The sequence below is a fragment of the Oryx dammah genome, unplaced genomic scaffold (assembly GCF_014754425.2).
Source record: "Oryx dammah isolate SB20612 unplaced genomic scaffold, SCBI_Odam_1.1 HiC_scaffold_26, whole genome shotgun sequence".
NCBI lineage: Eukaryota > Metazoa > Chordata > Mammalia > Artiodactyla > Bovidae > Oryx > Oryx dammah.
Window position 1 is genome coordinate 20,308,876 of NW_024070210.1, and position 21,275 is coordinate 20,330,150.

General features: G+C 36.7%; 1 protein-coding gene across 4 annotated transcripts in view; it reads right to left on the reverse strand.

The window, feature by feature from the left end:
- PCNX1 (pecanex 1) overlaps window positions 1–21,275 on the reverse strand; it is a 186,515-nt gene that overhangs the window by 66,024 nt on the left and 99,216 nt on the right. For all 4 annotated transcript variants that reach the window (XM_040226167.1, XM_040226166.1, XM_040226165.1 and 1 more), the window contains 5 exons: window positions 12,485–12,638; window positions 9,911–9,943; window positions 8,223–8,394; window positions 7,653–7,763; window positions 4,746–4,837 (listed from right to left, as the gene is read on the reverse strand). In XM_040226167.1, the coding sequence (XP_040082101.1) occupies window positions 4,746–4,837; window positions 7,653–7,763; window positions 8,223–8,394; window positions 9,911–9,943; window positions 12,485–12,638 (562 nt within the window). The remainder of the gene's footprint in view (window positions 1–4,745; window positions 4,838–7,652; window positions 7,764–8,222; window positions 8,395–9,910; window positions 9,944–12,484; window positions 12,639–21,275) is intronic.

Consider the following 21,275-nt stretch of genomic DNA (forward strand, 5'->3'; position numbering starts at 1 on the left):
GCAAAGGAGACGAGAGCTTTGATGATGAGGAGAGTTAATGGTCGGCCATCAGAATCTGATAACAACCAAATGAGAGGATCATTGAAGCTGATCCTCTTAAAAATACATGAGAAGTTACTGAAGAACTCAACGTCAACTGTTCTATGGTTGTTCAGCATTTGAAGCAAACTGGAAAGATGAAAAAGCTGGATAAGTGAGTGCCTCATGAGCCGACTGAAAATTTTTTGAAAAGTTACTGTTTTGAAGTGTCATATTCTTATTCTATGCAACAACAACAAAACATTTCTTGATTGGATTAGGATGTGTGACGAAAAGTAGATTTTATACGACAACCAGTGATGACTAGCTCAGTGGCTAGACGGAGAAGAAGTCCCAAAGCACTTTCCAAAGCTGAACTTGCACCAAAAAGGTCATGGTCACTGTGTAACTGTTTGGCGGTCTGCTGCCCGCCTGATCCACTAGAGCTTTCTGAATTCTGGTGAAACCACAACATCTGAGAAGTATGCTCAGCAAATTGATAAGACGCACTGAAAACTGCAAAGCCAGCAGCCCACACTGGTCAACAGAATAGGCCCGATTCTTCTCCATGACAATGCCTGACTGCACAGTGCACTACCAAACTTCAAAAGTTGAACGAATTGGGCTACAGAGTTTTGCTTCATGCGCCATATTCAACTGACCTCTCACCGACTACCACTTCTTCAAGCATCTCCACAACTTTTTGCAAGGAAATCACTTCCACAAACAGCAGGAGGCAGAAAATGCTTTCCACGAGTTCATCAAATCCTGAAGCATGGGTTTTTACACTACAGGAATAAACAAACTTATTTCTCACTGGCAAAAATGTGTTGATTGTAATGGTTCCTATTCTGATTAATAAAGATGTGGTCAAGTCTATTTATAATGATTTAAAATTCATGGTCCAAAACCACAATTACGTTTGTATCAATCTAAATGTCTATATTAGTGAATAGATTTAAAAAATTAAACCATTCCTAAAGATATGCAATAATGTTCCTCAATGAATCTAACTGTCCAAAAGTAACTTCTGTGATCAATTTCTTGTGTATTCTTCCATAAATGCTCTATGTATATGTAAGCTATCAGGTGTGTTTGTAAATAAAGGCACAAAGGGAACATTTATTTTTTGGCATATTGTTTGCCTTTGTATTCACCCAGACACACACACACTGGAATATTATTCAACCTAAAAAAAAGGAAATCTTGTCAAATGCAACAACATGGATGAAATTGGAGGGCAATATACTAGGTAAAATAAGCCACAGAGATTCACAAATACTGCATCTTACCATTTATATATGGAATCATAAAAAGGGGAAACAAAATTAAACTCATAGAAACAGAGAAGAGAAAAGTGCTTGCCAGGGACTGGGAGGTAGGGGAAACAGGGAAAGGCTGGTAAAAGAGTACAGACAGTTATAAAACAGAATTTAGGTAAGGTGTGGGCAAAATGGATAAAGAGGGTCAAAGGCACCAACTTCCAGTTTTAAGATAAGTAAGTACTGAAAGGGTAATGCAGCACAGTGACCAGAGTTAATGACACTGCATTGCGCATGTGAAAGCTGCTAAGAGGAGCGGATCTTAAAGGCTCTCTCCATAAGGAAAAATACTTGCAATTTTCTATAGTGGCTTCCCTGGTGGCTCAAACAGTAAAGCGTCTGCCTGCAACGCAGGAGACCCAGGTTCAGTCCCTGGGTGGGAAGGAAATGGCAACGCACTCGAGTATTCTTGCCTGGAGAATCCCATGGACGGAGGAGCCTGATGGGCTACAGTCCATGCAATTGCGAAGAGTTGGACACGATTGAGCAACTAACACATGGAGACAGATATTAATTAGATTTATTGTGGTGCTCATTTTGAAAGATACATAAATATTGAAACTAATATAATGTTATTTGTCAATTATACCTTAATAAAAAATTAAAATAAAAAACTTTAAAAAATTTTAAAAAAGATGAATAAGGTCTGAGAAGCTAATAAGTAACACAGTGACTATAGTTGATAACACTGTATTGTAGAACTGAAATTTGTTAAGAGAGTAAACTTAAACATTCTTACCAAAAAAAAACCACAACTAAATAAGTGAGGTGATAAATGTGTTAACTTAATGGGGGGAGTTCTTTCACAATTTATATGTATATCAAATCATCATCATGTACACTTTAAATATCTTAATTTTTATTTGTCAGCTACATGTCAATACAGTTTGGAAAAAAAGAAAAATAATACGTCTTGGAAATCTCACATTTGCACAGAGAAATCTATTTTTATTCATTTTCATGATTGTATGATATTCCATTGTGGGGCTATACCATAATTAAAGTAGCCACAAATGACAAATACTGGGTCATCTACAGCTTTTGCTGTTATAAACAGAGCTATGATAAAATCTTTGTATATAATCCTGACTCATTTACATAACCAAATCTGCACATTTATTCTATTACAATGGGGAACATCTAAAACTAAAATAGTCCGGTATAAAATGCCATGGCCAAGAAAGAAGGAAAAAAACATACCTCCCTGCCTGTCTTAGGACACAAGGTACTAGTTGGCAGCTTTACAACTGCTGCTCTTCTGCTACATAATTACAGTTAAACTGGCTTTGGGAAAATTAGAAAACTTACTGCACTGTTAACTTCTATGGCTGCAATTTCCAAATAATGACCCATTTTCCAAAACATATTCTCCAAACACAGATCTGACACCTTTATACCAGGATGGTTTAGACGGTGTACCTGGGAGAGCTTGGATTTGTATCTCACTCATTACCTCTAGCTCCTCCCTGGGCCATCATCAAGCATCTCCCTCTCTGTTCAATCTTCTACCTCCCCTTTTAAATGCAATCAAGCCTCAGATCTTTCTTAGAAAACAAAACCCAGGAAACAATCGTCTCATGCACACAGGCTTCTCAACTATATTCTACAGAGAGTAGAAAATGTTTCCTTAATATCAATTCAAACCTAAATTTCTATTAATCTAGCTAGTTTCCTTAGCCAAAATACCAAAAAAAAAGCTATTTTGCTCGTCACCAATATCCTATTAACTGCCAAATTAAATAAAAATTTTTTCACGTTGTACCACCTCTGAAGTTTCCTTTGTTGGATTTTGTTTCATTCACTGCTTAATAGTCACTGCTTAAATACTGGCATTTTCCAGGGTTCTATCTGTGTCCATTTTCTCCTGCCAACCCAGGGTTGCAATCTTTTTCTTATACTTTAACTTGCTGATGAATTCTAAATCTTTCCATCATTACCACAAATAACTACCCACTATGTACCCCTGGATACCCCACTAATGCCAACAAATAAAAGTGTGTAAATGTAAACAATCCCCTTCTGCAGTAAACTCTTCCACTCATGTGCATTAGTATCAGTATGTAATCAGCTGTTCAAACCAGCACCCACCCAGAAGTCCTCCCAGATCCTACTTGGGCTTTTTTCTTTTAATCACCGAGTTCCCAAGTATCTTCACTGAGCCCAGTTTTCATGAAGGCCCTTATCATTTTAAGGTGGCAGCACAAGAGACTCCCTGCTTGTGATCCTACCTGCTTATATTTGACACTGGGGACCAAGTAATCTTTCTAAAATGCAACACTGATCATTTCCTTGCCTTACCTCAAATTATTCTGATGGTCTTCCATCTCCACCCAATATGTTCAGGACAAAAGGTATTTCAAAATCCAGTTGTTGCTTACCTTTCCAGCCTTACTGTAGGCCATCTTTCCTCATGTACCCAAATTTCCAGCAATTCCAAATTATTTGCTGTTTCCTGTACACAACACACTTTCTTTACAACTCGATGGTTCTTCATCCCCGTGTTTCAACTAGCTAATTCCTACTGTCCTTCAAATTTTGGTAAAAAACCACTCCCTTGGAAAATCTTCTCTAATCCCGTTAGGCTGAAGAGGATAATGTCTTAGTTCATATACCTGTCATACTTTGTTTTCACAGCCTTCATCCCCTCTATTCACCCTCAGTTAAGAGCATCAGTTAACTTGTTAACCACAGTTAACATACTGGCAACTTAAAAGCAGAAAATGGTACTTAGCTCAGAACTAGGCACACAGTAAGCACAGTACATGCTACTGAGTACATAAATCAAGGAAGGATGCTATGAGCCCCTTCTCACAACCCTTTCAACCCTATTATTCTCTGCTTATCTTGTATTAATCATTAAAAAGAATACCAAGAACTGTTTATCAGAAACCTAAAATTTTTACTTATAATTTGGAGACAATTACTTAAAAATGGAGCTAAAAGGGCTCATCGAATTCTTCTAAACCAATAATGACATTAAATTTCAGTGCATTAATTTTTACTAGACTGAATCTTAAATTGCAGTACTTGAACTTGTTCTCTATTGGAAAAAAAATCTTGATATGAAGAGTAGTTACACATATTCTTAAGTAAAAATCTAAAATTAATTTTATATTCTGTTATCACCATGCCCCACCTCTATCGTGGACCAGCTTAGTTTTTAATAATCTGCTTCTAATATTAACCTATTATTACTGCACAGAATTTCTTTTAATAATAATTAACTATAAAATTGCTCTCAAAGTCAAACTAAATGAAAATAAGAATAATGCTCAACATATGAAGACCATGGAAATTAATACTGAAGACATACCAGGAAAAAAGTAATTAGTCAATTTAAAACAATCTTCATGTATCAATAGAAAAGCAGCCTTAATGACAAAACATACTACTTGTAATGCTCACCTTCAAGGCCCCATAACATAACCCATACAGTAAGGCTACTGCCACGATGCTACAGGCGAAACTGTAAAGTGCTGCAAGCAGGCTTGTAGTGGCTAGACAGGAAAGAGAAACAGAAATCAACATTCATAAACATACAAGTGGATGGAAGAAACTTATATAAAAAAGGCACTGAGAAGTATTTAAAATGGTATGATTCTGAGTATAATTAAGTATCTACTTGCTTAATTTATAAAAATTGAGTTTCTTTATCCTGTCCTTTCAAAAAATTTTAAAATGATAAAGGTTTACTACAGGCAATTTCTGATATGAGGTAAAATATATTCACCTTGGAAGTAATAAAGTAATACAAATCTTTAAAATTTTATTTTACTACTATATTTATCTACAGTTGAAAAAATTATACCTATACTGTGCTTCAAGAATGTACCTTATTATTTATAAAAGTTTGGGAAAATAAAGTTCAAAGAGCCTCAAAAGAAACTAGAAATGTATTTTCACTAAAAGATGTTAGTCTATGTAAACACAACTTGTGCTACCCACAGAAGTAAATTTATATTCCTGTAATCAATTAATTAATTCTCACAAAAAGTATAGATCTAATTACTAACAACAACAAAACAGATCCAATGGGATTACTAATAAGGAAGAAAGGATGGCTAAGATAATAACAGACTTCAACAGTAATTTTATATGGTGACCTTAAAAAAAAACTACAAGAAAAAATTTTCTTTAGGAGATATTAAAAAGCTTATACCTCGTAGAAGTTTATAAATTATAATGATGCTCACTATTATAAATTATCTACACTAAGCTTTCTCCATAGATTAATATAGCACCTATAACAGCCCCCTAAATACTGAAACTGCTTTATAACCATTAAGCTGTGCTGAACACCAACTGTTCTTAATTCATGCTCCTTCAAAATTTCAAAACATTAAAAGTGCTCTAGATACACAGCAAAATAGAAAAAGCTTAGTTTCTATTTAAAATTTAAACCATAATATCAACACTTTATCAGTAGAGATCATTTCAATGCTGTACTTGGGAAATAAGGACAGCAAAATGTGATGAATAAAGGTCAGTAATTCCTTTCCCTTTCATACTTTTTTTTCCTAGCTGTACACTCATCTCTCAGTAAAATGTTGGATGGTTAAACTAAATAAGGGTATATTTTAACCTCAGTTAACCACAGACCAAAGTGTTATTTTCAATTTCTGCAGAACATTATTCCAGAGTAATTCTGGTATGGCCTTACTTATTTTGAAAATAAAATGTACACACAACAGAGGAATACATTTCTAATGGTATCAATTCATATCCACATATTCTACTCTAAAAGCAGAGACATTTCTAAAAATCTTCTTTAGTAAAATGTAAAAGCATTCTGGTTTAGGTGTCGCACTTTTGCTTTATTGACTATGCCAAAGCCTTTGACTGTGTGTCACAACAAACTGTGGAAAATTCTTCAAGAGATGGGAATACCAGACCGCCTGACCTGCCTCCTGAGAAGTCTGTATGCGGGTCAAGAAGCAACATTTAGAATGAAACATGGACCAAGAGACTGGTTCCAAATCAGGAAAGAAGTACTCAAGGCTATATATCGTCACCCTGCTTATTTAAATTATATGCAGAGTACAACATCAGAAATACTGGGCTGGAGGTAGCACAAGCTGGAATCAAGATTGCTGGGAGAAATATCAATAACCTCAGATATGCAGATGACACCACCCTTACAGCAGAAAGTGAAGAAGAACTAAAGAGCCCCTTGATGAAAGTGAAAGAGGAGAGTGAAAAAGTTGGCTTAAAACTCAACATTCTGAAAATTAAGATCATGGCATCTGGTCCCATCACTTCATGGGAAATAGATGGGGAAACAGTGGAAATAGTAGCAGACTTTCTTTTTCTGGGCTCCAAAATCACTGCAGATGGTGACTGCAGCCATGAAATTAAAAGATGCTTGCTCCTTGAAACAAAAGTTATGACCAACCTAGAGAGCATATTAAAAACCAGAGACATTTACTTTGCCAACAAAGGTCTGTCTAATCAAAGCTATGGTTCTTACAGTGGTCATGTATGGATATGAGAGTTGGACATTAAAGAAAGCTGAGCACTGAAGAATTGATGCTTCTGAACTGTGGTGTTGGAGAAGATTCTTTGAGAGTTCCTTGGACAGCAAGGAGATCCAACCAATCCATCCTAAAGGAGATCAGTCCTGAATATTCATTGGAAGGACTGATGCTGAAGCTGAAACTCCAATACTTTGGCCACCTGATACAAAATGACTTGTTGGGTAAGACCCTGATGCTGGGAAAGATTGAAGGCAGGAGGAGAAGGGGACAACAGAGGATGAGATGGTTGGATGGCATCACCGACTCAATAGACATGAGTTTGAGTAAACTCTGGGAATTGGTGATGGATAGGGAGACCTGGCATGCTGTAGTCCATGGGGTTGCGAACAGTCGGACATGACTGAGTGACTGAACTGATTCTAAAAATGAAACAAAGCTCTGAAACTAAATATAGAATATCAAATGCATACACTAGTTCAAAATGTAAATATAATGCCACATATCAGAGCTCAAACTATTTGATCTTTTATAAATATTTCATAAGTCTATATAAGTTCCATGTAATTCACTGTAACCTTAACTTTAAGGTAACAGTATTTTTACACTTGTTACAAATCATCTCCATTATTCCCGGATCTTTCACCTAAGTAGCAAACTTGACTATTTTTTCCTATCTACAAAGTAATTCCTGTTCAATCTTTAATTATTAAATAGTGCCTTTTCTTTCTAATTTCAATTCTAAAATAAAAACTGAAAAAGCAACTTAATGGTCAGTTTATTGTTTCATGATCTATTAAAGTTAATAGTTTAAACTTAATTTTTATAAGGAAGTACTCACCATTACCACCAAAGATATGAATATCCAATTGTTCACAAAGGTACATTACAAATGTATTCACCTGAGGCAGGAGACCAATGAAAAATACTATTGGGAAACAGAGTGTAAACACTACAGAAGGAAAGAAAAGCAAGTTAAAAACAGCATGTCACACCCATCCCTTTGTTCATCTAAGATCATAAATGATAAAAAAGAACCCCAAATTAACATAGATTACTAAGCAAGTTTCTTACAATTGCTTGAAACTACTAAACAAATTTCTTAAAGTTACCATTTTAAATTATTTATCTGTATAACTGCCTGAGTATTAAATAATCTTTCCAACTATGAACAATTTAGTGTTTCACATAATAGGAACCTGAGATGAAGATCCAAGGGAAATCTCTCATTCCATCGCCTCTATTTGTTCATCATCAGTTTTTTCATTCCTAATGCCCTACAGTTTTTCCGTTCCTTACTGAGAGGATGGCAATAAATAGCAAAATAAGTCCACTAAAACTATTTTTAAAGGTTAGCGAATAGTTTGTATACAAATAATGTTAAGACCTACAATACCTTAAGATGACTCACCTATAACTAAATCCCTGGCTGATATAAGCACCAGAGGATTGGTGAAAGTTATTCCATATAATTTGAACTTGGTTGTCGTTAGGTTTCTGCTACCATAATCCAAGAGCCAAATAAGACCACAGCACAAACAGAAATAAACTGGTCTACTGTAGGCAATGATACGATTATGACCCTGAAAATGACATTAAAAAGAAGTCAGTTTAGTTAATTTGAAGAGTCACAACTAGCTACTGAGATCTTTGATGGCTTATATTCTGAAGATTCAAAATGTTTCCATATGAAGTCAGGTTTCTGACTGTGGCAGAAGAGAATTACAAATATGGAAAGGAGGAAGAACACAGTAAACCTTAGGATATTAGACTGAAATTAAGTATCAGTATGAACTCATTATTTTTAATAATGCAGACAGATGAAGAATAAATGTGTGAGTATATGTGTATACATATATTTTCTAGTTTTATCCACTGAGAGGACCTAGTAGCAATGACATTCTAGTAATAAAGATTACTAGCAAACCGATCTTAGTTTATAAATAACAATACTCACTAAAAGGATCCAAGGATCCACAGAGAAAAGGTTGGTTCAAGGCTAAGACGGGGAAAGTATAAGATGAGCCTGGAACAGATTATTGTGCTCCAAATGGAGAAAACACTTTTAAAATGATAAAGGTATGTCAAAAGGACAAGGAAGGCAGCTGATGGGTTCTCAATGGTCAATCGGGACAATGTGAACATCAAAAGTAATGATAGTAACATTATGGTCCATTTAATAAAGTAAGAGTCCATGAAACCACACCAATACAAGAAAAGGGAAAGTTCTTACTTACAAAAAGAAGTCAACTAATAAATATAGAAGGGAACATGGACCTAAAAAATGACTGTTTGGTCACCAAGAAATGAGAACTGATTCAGCCAAGAAACATTAACAGATATTAAAAACAAGTCAGTGGAGATGTGCAGAGCAACAGGATATATACACAATCTCAAGTATCTCCTATATAGTTATTGACTACAAGAGAAAAATGCTAAGATTAGAGTATTGGTTCTCAAGGGGTGGGGGCGGGCAGGGGTAGGGGGAGATTTCACCATCCAGGGGACACCTGGTAAAGTCTGCAGACACTGTGGTCGTCACAACTAGGGTGTGTATGTTATTGGCATCTAGTGGGTAGAGGTCAGAGATAATGCTAAACATCCTACAATGCATAGGACAGAGCCTCTCCACCCCCAACTCTCAACAAACAATTTTTCCAGCCCTGAATGTTAACACTGCAGAGTTTGAAAAACACTGCAGATACTACCCTTAGACAAAAGATCAGTTATCACCAGTAAAAGCATAAATCAGTTATTATGTGCTTCCTTATATGATATACTGAGAACACATTGCTTTTGTAGTATTTCTACCAAAAAAGCACAGCCTGTATCTAATAAGAAATATCAGACAAAGTCAAATTGAAGGTCATGTATAAAATAACTAGCCTGTATCCATTAAAAACGTCAATATTGTGTCAAATACTGAGGAACTGCTCTAGATTAAAGGAAACTGCAAAGAACAAATGCACAACCATGGAGTCCCTTCTGCCAATGAGAAAATGCTACCACAAATCTTAATTCAATCTGACATATGACCAAAAAATGGTTTTTGAAAAATGTCAAGGAATCACAAGTTGTAGGTGTATCAGAGTGACTTACATGTCTAGGAGAAGAAGAATCTGGTTGAACACTCTAAAAAAGAAACAGAAAGATAGATTATAGATTATATTATTGAAGCCCTGGGAATTTTACATTAACTTCCAAAATACCTGAAATAATTTTAAGTGAATATTGCATAGCTAAGTCATGACCTGTAGGTCATTAATTCTGCTGAAGCATCAACAGAAGATGAAACACCAGCTCCACTCAAAACTTTTCTAACGCTTAACCTTATTATGTTTCTGAAATAGCATATAACAGCTGATAGATCCATTTTACTGCTTGGCACATTAGAACACCTAAGTACAATTAAGGCAGAATGCTTTCTTATAGCAACATCACTCCATTCAGGAAATGCACAAACTATGAGTGAGCTTATAAAAAGGATTCCAGTTATGCCCCAAACTCAAGCTTACTAAACAATTCAATGGAGGTCGTATCAAGTATACATTTAATACAATGCATTTTCACATCAAACTCAAACAAGTTATATCTTTCTAAGAGACCATCAATTTTCCATAAAAATGTTCAAAAGGTATTATGCAGTTACCTCCCAAATGATGACTTTTCTCCCGAGTTAGAGTTCATTTTCAACAGCATACCAAAGAATTTCACTAGGATAGTCTATTGCCATCCTGAAATTCAACACTGGACTAAGATCACAGAGTTTGGCCCATAGCCCTTGTCTGGTCTCTTTAAACTCAATTTGAATGTTTATCCTCCTAAAGCTCTGTTCCTGCCTTTCTTATTTCTGTTTATGATATTACTATTCTTGTAGTCAAGTAGATTTAAAAAATCTGAAATACTTAAAAAATCTCATTCATCTTTTGCCTTTTCCATATCTAACCATATTAAGCAGTGGACAAAATTAACAGGGTTAGAAACACTGAATCCAGGGAATGAATTCAAATGGTTTAAGGCAATGAAAGGATGATTAAATGGGAACTGAAACAAAAAGGACAAAGTCCAGAAATTTTAACACGGGATCACCAAATTTAATCAGAGAGACTTTAGCTAATGTTATTAAAGGTCAAGAAGGAAAGAGCAGAGGCTCTAAGATTTGGGTTGGTATACTACTACCAAATCCTAGAGGAGGAAGTGGCAATCCACTCTTGTATTCTTGCCTGCAGAATCCCATGGACAGAGGAGCCTGGTGGGTGACAGTCCATGGGGTCGCAAAGAGTCAGACACAACTGAGTACACACACATAGAGACTACGATCAAAAGCAAAAGAACTGGGAGAGGAAAACATCAGAAGACGACGGTGCGCCCTTTTCAGAATACGCCCAGCTTCCGCTTAGATATATAGGACTAATGCTTATGAGAAAGGTGAAGACTGTGAAATAAAAATTCTGGACATGATTTATATGGAAGTATATAAGAGTGGCAATAAAAGAAGATGACTTCATTGGCAAGAAGTGCAAACGGGAAAGAGGGCCAAATAAAACCCTAGCAAATTCTCGTAAATTAAGAAGTGGTCAAAAGAACAAAGAGGCATCAACAAAGAAAAACAAAGTTACTTGAAAAGTAGGATAATCATGAGGGTAGTATAAGATCACAGATCAACAATAAGGAAAACGTAAAAACGGAGCAGCACTCACAGAGAATGAAGACTAAGACCATAGATTTGGCAACTAGAGATTATTAGTGCACAAAGACTGTAATTTCAGTACTGCAATGAGGAAAAAAGTAAGGATGGGTCTTGAAGAAACAGAGCAGTTGACACACGCGGCTTACTCTAGAGGTCTATAAATGGAGAGGAAAGAAAGCAAGGGTAGCTGATGGTGTAAATAGAACTAAACAAATAGTTCTCGGGATGGGGATAGGGTTCTGCATGTTAGTATGTACCAGGCAAATAAACAGAGCTGGCTAAGAAAGGGAAGAAAACAGTTCGTGTTACCCGTGCACAGTGAGGTTGCATGGAGGGTAAAAATTTTGGTATTTAAATCTCCCATTTATGGAAAGCTTAAAATTGGTATTTCAGAGCCTCTTTGAACAAAAGCAAAGGGATGCCAATCATGTGCTCTTGGTGTCCTCAAAGAATAAATATGGTAGTTTTGACATTATTCTATCTACCAATGATGGATTTTAACAAATTTCACCTACATAATAGAAGACTTAAAATATGAGATTAGGAGGGTTAATGTTGATAAATTAAAAAGAAATTTCAAGTCAAATTCTTGGGAATTCCCTGGCAGTTCAGTGGTTAGGCAGTTCAGGGTTAAATTCCTAGTCAGGGAACTAAGATTCCACAAACCATGTTCAGTTCAGTTGCTCAGTCATGTCCAACTCTGCGACCCCATGAGGTGATGCCAAAAGAAAAAAAACACAACTTCTTTCTTTTAATAAGTGCCCAAATATTTAATACAAAAAAAAGTTTAGGAAGTTTAATTCACATATCGTTTTTTTTAAGTTTATATGTCACTTTTGTTCCTTACCCAATCTAATGTAAACATACAAGGAAAATAAATCTAAAAGTTATATTCTTAATGTAATTCAATGAATGATACAAAACCTTCTGCCTTTTAACACAGCGACTATGGCAAAGTCTGAAGAGAACAGAGATGCTGGTACCTTAAGCAGCGAGTACTGACAGCTGGCTATCACCAGGCAGAACTGGAAGACCCAGATATCTCTGAAGAAGCCTTGTATAAGAAGAATGGATCCCAAGAAAGCCACAAGAATAGCCAAGATGACAGCTAACACATTTTCCAGGATCTCACGATTTCTGTAGACAGAAAAAAATTATCAGTAAGTACATGATCAATACAAGAAATGAATCAGAGTGAAAAAGGGGAAGACATCCATATGAAGTTCATATTATATTTGCTACGATGTTTTTTTTTTTCTCTTTGTCCTAGGTTTGCAGAAGGCTTTGGCTCATACTGAAAAAGAGATAGAAAGCTAGCACACATTCTTTAAAAATTTTTTATTTACTTTTAATTGGAGGATAACTGCTTTATAATATTATATTAGTTTCATCAATGTGAATCAGCCATAGGTCCTTAGCCAAAGGTCCTCTCCCTCTTAAGCCTCCCTCCCACCTCCCACCCCGTCTCATCCCTCTGGGTTGTCACAGAGCACCGGATCTGAGCTCCCTGCATCACACAATGAATTTCCACTGGTCATCTAATTGTGCATACGGCAATGCGCATGTTTCAATGCTACTCTCTCAACTCGCCCCACCCTCTCCACCCACAGGGTCCACAAGTCTGTTCTCTCTGGTCTTCACTGCTGCTCTGCAGATAGGTTCATCAGCACCATCTCTCTAGATTTCATAAATACGCACTAGTTTATGACATTTGTCTTTTTCTGACTTACTTCATTCTGGATAATAGGCTCTAGGTTTGGCCACCTCATTAGAACTGAGTCAAACACGTTTCTTCTTATGGCTAATATTCCATTGTCTATATGTACCACAACTTCTTTATCCATTCATCTGTCAATGGACATCTAGGCTGCTTCCAGTTTAGTTCAGTCACTCAGTCGTGCCTGACGCTTTGTGACACCATGGACTACAGCATGCCAGGCCTCCCTGACCATCACCAACTCCTGGAGCCTCATGTCTCCAGACTCATGTCCATTGAGTTGGTGATGCAATCCAGTCATCTCATCCTCTGTCGTCCCCTTCTCCTCCCGCCTTCAATCTTTCCCAGCATCAGGATCTTTTCAAATGAGTCAGCTCTTTGTATCAGGTGGCCAAAGTATTGGAGTTTCAGCTTCAGCATCAGTACTTCCAATGAATATTCAGGACTATTCTCCTTTAGGAGGGACTGGTTGGATCTCCTTGCAGTCCAAGGGACTCTCAAGAGTCTTCTCCAACACCACAGTTCAAAAGCATCAATTTTTCAGTGCTCAGCTTTCTTTACAGTCCAACTCTCACATCCATACATGACTACTGGAAAAATCACAGCTTTGACTAGACAGACCTTTGTTGGCAAAGTAATGTCTCTGCTTTTTATTATGCTGTCTAGGTTGGTCATAACTTTTGTTCCAAGGAGCAAGCATCTTTTAATTTCATGGCTGCAGTCACCATCTGCAATGATTTTGGAGCCCCACAAAATTAAATCTGTCACTGTTTCCACTGTTTCCCATGAAGTGATGGGACAAGATGCCATGATCTTATATTGAGCTCTAAGCCAACTTTTCACTCTCCTCTCTCACTTTCATCAAAAAGCTCTTTAGTTCTTCTTCACTTTCTGCCATAAGTGTGGTGTCATCTGCATATCTGAGGTTATTGATATTTCTCCCAGCAATCCTGATTCCAGCTTGTGCTTCATTCAGCCCAGTGTTTCTCATGATGTACTCTGCATATAAGTTAAATAAGCAGGGGGACAATATACTGCCTTGGCATACTCCTTCCCAGATTTGGAAACAGTCTGTTGTTCCATGTTCAGTTCTGTTTTTTCCTGACCTGCATACAGATTTCTCAGGGGGCAGGTCAGGTGATCTGGTATTCCCATCTCTTTTAGAATTTTCCACAGTTTGTTGTGATCCACAAAGTCAAAGGCTTTGGCATAGTCAATAAAGCAGAAATAGAAGTTTTTCTGGAACTCTCTTGCTTTCTTGATGATCCAATGAATGCCGGCAATTTGATCTCTGGTTCCTCTGCCTTTTCAAAATCCAGTTTGAACATCTGGAGGTTCATGGTTCACGTACTGTTGAAGCCTGGCTTGGGGAATTTTGAGCATTACTTTGCTAGCATGTGAGATGACTGCAGTTGTGCGGGAGTTTGAGCATTCTTTGGCATTGCCTTTCTTTGGGATTGGAATGAAAACTGACCTTTTCCAGTCCTGTGGCCACTGCCGAGTGTCCCAAATTTGCTGGCATATTGAGTGCAGCACTTTCACAGCATCATCCTTTAGGATATGAGATAGTTCAACTGGAATTCCATCACCTCCACAAGCTTTGTTCATAGTGATGCTTCCTAACGGCCACTTGACTTCACATTCTAGGATGTCTGGTTCTAGGTTGGTGATCACACCATCATGACTATCTGAGTCATGAAGATCTTTTTGGTACAGTTCTCCTGTATTCTTGCCACCTCTGCTTAATATCATCTGCTTCTGTTAGGTCCATTCCACTTCTATCCTTTATTGTACCCATCTTTGCATGAAATGTTCCCTTGGTATCTCTAATTTTCTTGACGAGATCTCTACATTTTCCCAGTCTATTGTCTTCCTCTATTTCTTTGCACTGATCACTGAGGAAGGCTTTCTTATCTCTCCTTGCTGTTCTTTGGAACTCTGCAATTCAAATGTGTTTATCTTTCCTTTTCTCCTTGCCTTTTCCTTCTCTTCTATTCACAGCTATTTGTACGACCTCCTCAGACAACCATTTGCCTTTTTGCATTGCTTTCCCTTGGGGATGGTTTTGATCCCTGTCTCCTGTACAATGTCACAAACCTCCGTCCACAGTTCTTCAGATACTCTATCAGATCTAATCCCTCAAATCTATTTGTCACTTCCACTATATGATCGTAAGGGATTTGATTTAGATCATACCTGAATAGTCTAGTGGTTTCCCTACTTGGAGAAGGGAATGGCAAACCACTTTAGTATTCCCGCTTTTCTTTTTTTTTTTTTTTTTTTTAGTATTCCCGCTTTTCATACTGTTCCCCCTGAACAATATGAAAAGGCAACAAGATAGAAGAGTATGAAAAGGTTGCTTTCATGTCCTAGCTATTGTAAACAGTGCTGTGATGAACACTGGGGGTACATGTGTCTTGTTCAATTATGGTCTTCTCAGGGTATATACCCAGTAGTGGGATTGCTGGGTCATACAGCAGTTTTATTCCTAGTTTTTTAAGGAATTTGCATACTCTTTTCCATAGTGGCTGTATCAATTTGCATTCCCACCAACAGTAGTACACATTCTTATGGGCAAATAAAGCATGCTACAGAGGACTCTGAAGTTCTAATTATAATACATAATATAGTTTTAATTTCTATGTTATAACTTTACTCTTAACATCTGCTTTTCTGTCAAATTTGTTGCCAACTAACTAACCAACTTGGATGGCAAATAAAGGAAATATACAAAGAAATAAGTTTGAAAAAAATTCAAAGGAGTTTCTAGAAAATTAAAAAGTTATTTATCTGACAAGGCTTGTAATCAAGTTTTGATACTAACTGGTTTCATTTTCCATGTCTAAACTACCTGAAATAATCTGAAAATCTATTAAACTTACTTAAATATAGGCTCTTACATATGGTGAGAATGAAGGCAGTGATAAAGACCATCAATATTGCCTCTATCAAAGTTTCTGAGACAGTTCTATATTTTACTAAACTGACCCTGTAAAAGAAGCAGTATGATGTCCAAGATACTACATACAGCAATTAAAATGATTTCTGTAGATAATGCCAAAAAAAAATAACTATTTGTCTCATTACTTCTTAGGGAAATGCTACTCACAAAATGTAAAATATGTGCTGCTGGTAAGCCGCTTCAATCGTGTCCGACTCTGTGCGACCCCATAGACGGCAGCCCACCAGGCTCCCCCATCCCTGGGATTCTCCAGGCAAGAACACTGGAGTGGGTTGCCATTTCCTTCTCCAATGCATGAAAGTGAAAAGAGAAAGTGAAGTCACTCAGTCATGCCCGACTCTTAGCGACCCCATGAACTGCAGTCCCTCAGGCTCCTCCATCCATGGGATTTTCCAGGCAAGAGTACTAAAAATCTTGATTTTAAAGAGCATTTATTGACACGGGAACATGCTCAGTACATCGCTATACAAAAAAAGGACATAAAACTGTAGGAAGATATAACTTCTATTACTTAAGAAAATACATCATATATCGATATAATGGTTCTCTCTGGGTGGAAGGATTGTGGCTGACCTCTGCCTTAAAGTCTTTCTATGTATTTCATAAAAAATTGCATTTATAATCATAAAAATGTTTTCATTAAGTCAACGCCCTATTTATAATGATCTATTAACCTAAAAAATAAAACTCATAAACATCTCTGTATCATTTCACTTGATAGTTCTCCCAGATGAAAACAAGTTCAACAGTATTTTCAAAACAATAAACGGAACACTGGCATCTCTTCATTTGTTCTTATGTGGCAGATGTGGAATTCCAGATTTGCTGAGCCCAGTGATTCTTGTCAGCCCTGCTACACTACATTCTGCCACATCATTGGTCTCTGAACATGTGTTCTCCTTTCAGCTTTTTTTTAGCTTTCAATTTTGATGAATCCAATTTATCAATCTGTTTTTTTCATTGATCCTGTTTTTTATGTCACATCTGAGCAATTTTGCCCAAGGTCACAAATCTTTTCTCCTATGTTTTGCTTTTTTCTGAATTTTATATTTTAGACTTTACACTGAGGTTTATGATCCATTTTGAGTTAATTTTTACAATACGATGCAAGGTAAAGAAACAAGTTCTTTATTCCTTTTTTTTTTTTTTTTGCATAGAGAAGTCCAGTGGGCCAGCACTACTTGTTGACAAGCCTATCCTTTACTGACTTGGGATACTATTTTGACACTCTCTAGACCTGAATAGTTTTCTTTATGGGAAGGTGTTTAACTATAATGCCCATTTATTTGATAGTATTCTATTTCTTAAGTATTATATTTCTTTCAGAGTGAAATTATATATATAATTTCTAATATTTGAGAAATTTACTATCTTATTTACATATAAGTGCTCATAATATTTTATTATCCATTTATTACTTGTAGAATCTATCATGACATCCTAGCTCACATTCCTATCATGACATCCTAGCTCACATACCCTCATCTGTAACATTTTTGGCCCTGGTCATCCTGGCTAGAGTGCATTAGTTTAACTGAGGTTTTGGTTTCCTTGACTTTTCTGTCTTCTGAGTCCTCAGTGACTTCCACTTTGTTCTTTACAAATTTCTATCTTCTGAATACGTAGGTTTGACGTGTTCTTCTTCTTTAAAGTTTCCTAAAGGGAAGGTGAAGGCACTGAATTGACTTTTCTTCTTATTCGTGCTATAAATTCTTCCAAGTAATGTGTTAACAACATCACAAAAATTCTGGTAAGCTGTGTTTAATTTTTATTCAGTTTAAAAATATTTTCTAATTTACCTCTTGATTTCTCCTTTGATTTGTGAGTTATTCACAGGTATTTAGCTTTCAAGTATTTAGGAACTTTCCAAGATTCTTTCGTTACTGATTTATAATTAACTCCACTATGGTCAGAGAATACACTACATAGAACTTGCACCCTTCTACATTTGATCCTTATACTATAGCCTAGAATATGATTTATCTTGATAAAAGTTCAAGTGTGCACGTAAAAGAACATATATTTTGTTGTTATGAGTGAAGTGTTTCCTAAATGCCTATCAGCTTAGGTTGGTTGACAGTTCAGTTCAGTCGCTCAGTTGTGTCCGACTCTTTGCGACCCCATGAATCGCAGCACGCCAGGCCTCCCTGTCCATCACCAACTCCCGGAGTTCACTCAGACTCACGTCCATCGAGTCAGTGATGCCATCCAGCCATCTCATCCTCTCTCGTCCCCTTCTCCTCCTGCCCCCACTCCCTACCAGCATCAGAGTCTTTTCCAATGAGTCAGCTCTTCACATGAGGTGGCCAAAGTACTGGAGTTTCAGCTTTAGCATCATTCCTTCCAAAGAACATCCAGGACTGATCTCCTTCAGAATGGACTGGTTGGATTTCCTTGCAGTCCAAGGGACTCTCAAGAGTCTTCTCCAACACCACACTTCAAAAGCATCAATTCTTCGGTGCTCAGCTTTCTTCACAGTCCAACTCTCACATCCATACATGACCACTGGAAAAACCATAGCCTTGACTAGACGGACCTTTGCTGGCAAAGTCATGTCTCTGCTTTTGAATATGCTATCTAGGTTGGTCATAACTTTCCTTCCAAGGAGTAAGCATCTTTTAATTTCATGGCTGTAGTCACCATCTGCAGTGATTTTGCAAAATCTGCAAAAAAAATAAAGTCTGACACTGTTTCCACTGTTTCCCCATCTATTTCCCATGAAGTGATAGGACCAGATGCCATGATCTTCGTTTTCTAAATGTTGAGCTTTAAGCCAACTTTTTCACTATCCACTTTCACTTTTATCAAGAGGCTTTTTAGTTCCTCTTCACTTTCTGCCATAAGGGTGGTGTCATCTGCATATCTGAGGTTATTGATATTTGAGGTTGGCTGACAGTATTGTTCAAATTTACTATATCGTTATTGATTTTCTACACTTGTTCTATCAATTACTGAGAGAGGTACACAGGCTTAGACGGTAAAGAATCTCCCTACAATGTGGGAGACATGCAGCCAATCTGCCTGCAAGGTTCAATTCCTGGGTTGGGAAGATCCCCTGGAGAAAGGAAAGGTTACCCACTCCAATATCCTTGCCTGGAGAATTCCAAGGACAGAGGCTACAGTTCATGGGATTGCAAAGAGTCAGATATGACTGATATGTCAGATATGACACTTTCATGTTGAATTCAACTATAATTGTGAATTTATCCATTTCTCCTATTTCTACCAGCTTTTAGTTTGTAGGACTGTTTAGATGTAGAAACATTTAGAATGGTTAAATCCTATGGATTAACTAACCCCTTATCATTATACAACCACCTCCTTTTATCTTGGAGTAAAAAGAACATTTTCTTTGCTCTGAAATCTACTTTGTCTGATATTAATTCAGCTATTCAGACTTTAATTTGATTAGTGTTAGGATGATCTATCTTTTCTACTTTTATATTTAAAGTGCATTTCTTATAGGCAGCAAAGAGTTGAGTCTTGCTATTTTCTCCAAGTTGACAATTTATGACTTTTCCCAACTATCACCTTGTCATTTATCTTGTGTCAATCTGTTTTTGATCTTTCTGCCTTGTATTAGATTAAGAGAATAATTTTTATAAGTCTATTTTATCTCCTTTATTTTTTTAACTTACCATTTATAAATCTTTTGTTATCTTACTGGTTGCTTTAGGGTTTAAAGTATACATTTTATGATAGTCTAACTCAAATAAACTTATATCAATTCACATATAGTGTAAGAAACTTAACAGTAGTATACTTTCAAATGTCCTTTCCTGGAGTAAAGGACATACTATGGCCTAGAATATGGTTTATCTTGATAAAAGCTATGCTATTATTATCATGAAATTTAATTTTACTTATGCTATAAATCACACAATATATATCATTATTATTTTTGTTTAAACATCCAATTATGTCTCAAAAAGATTTAATTAGTAAGAAGAAATCTTATATATTTATTCATGTAGTTAACATTTGCATTCATCTTTTGTTTCCCTGGGTAGCTCCATATTTCCAGTTGGTATTATTATCCTTCTGCCTGAAAGAAATCTGGTACTATATTGTACTGTGGATCTGCCTGAAAAAGATTCTTCCCAGTTTTTTCTAGTCTGAAAATATCTTTATTTCATCCTGGCTTTTGCAGTTTTGCTGGCTACAGAATTCCAGGTTGAGCTTTTTCTCCCTTCAATACTTTAAAAAGGCTGCTCCATTATCTTATTTGGATTTTGTCCAACAATAAATCTGATGTCTTCCTTATCCTTGTTCCCCTATACAAACTGTATCTTTTTCCTCTTGAAGTTTTAAAAATTTTATCATTGGGTTTGAACAACCATGTGCCTTGCTGTAGTTTTTTTTTTCATGTTTCTTGTACTTGAGATTCAAGGAGATTCTTCAATAGTTTTCATCGAATTTGGAAAGTTTTCCACCATTAACTCCCTTGAAATTTTTTCTCTCTCCCTCTCTCCCAGAGCATACTTTCATTCTGTATGTTCTTTTTGTTGAGGGGAGGGAGGAGAATTCTTCTTTTGTTTCACTTCCAATAGTTTCTACTGCCATGCTTTCAACTTCATTAATATTTTCTTCTGTAATGTCTGCTGCTAAGTCACTTCAGTCGTGTCCGACTCTGGGGGACCCCATCGACGGCGGCCCACCAGGCTCCCCCGTCCCTGGGATTCTCCAGGCAAGAACACTGGAGTGGGTTGCCATTTCCTTCTCCAATGCATGAAAGTGAAAACTGAAAGTGAAGTCGCTCAGTCGTATCCAACTGTTCGCGACCCCATGGACTGCAGCCTACCAGGCTCCCCCGTCCGCGGGATTTTCCAGGCAAGAGGACTGGAGTGGGGTGCCATTGCTTTCTCCCTCTGTAATGTCTAATCTACCATTAACCTCATCCACTGTATTTTTCACCTCAGACATTTTAGTTTTCATCTACAAGTTCAATTTGGGTGTTTTTTTTTTCTTTGCATTTTTCATATCTCTACTTAACTTTTACTAACATGCAAAGTATAGTTATAACTTTAATATCTTTGCTAATTCTAATATTAGCAACAGCTAAAGGCTGGTTTTGACTGACTCATTATTTCCCTCA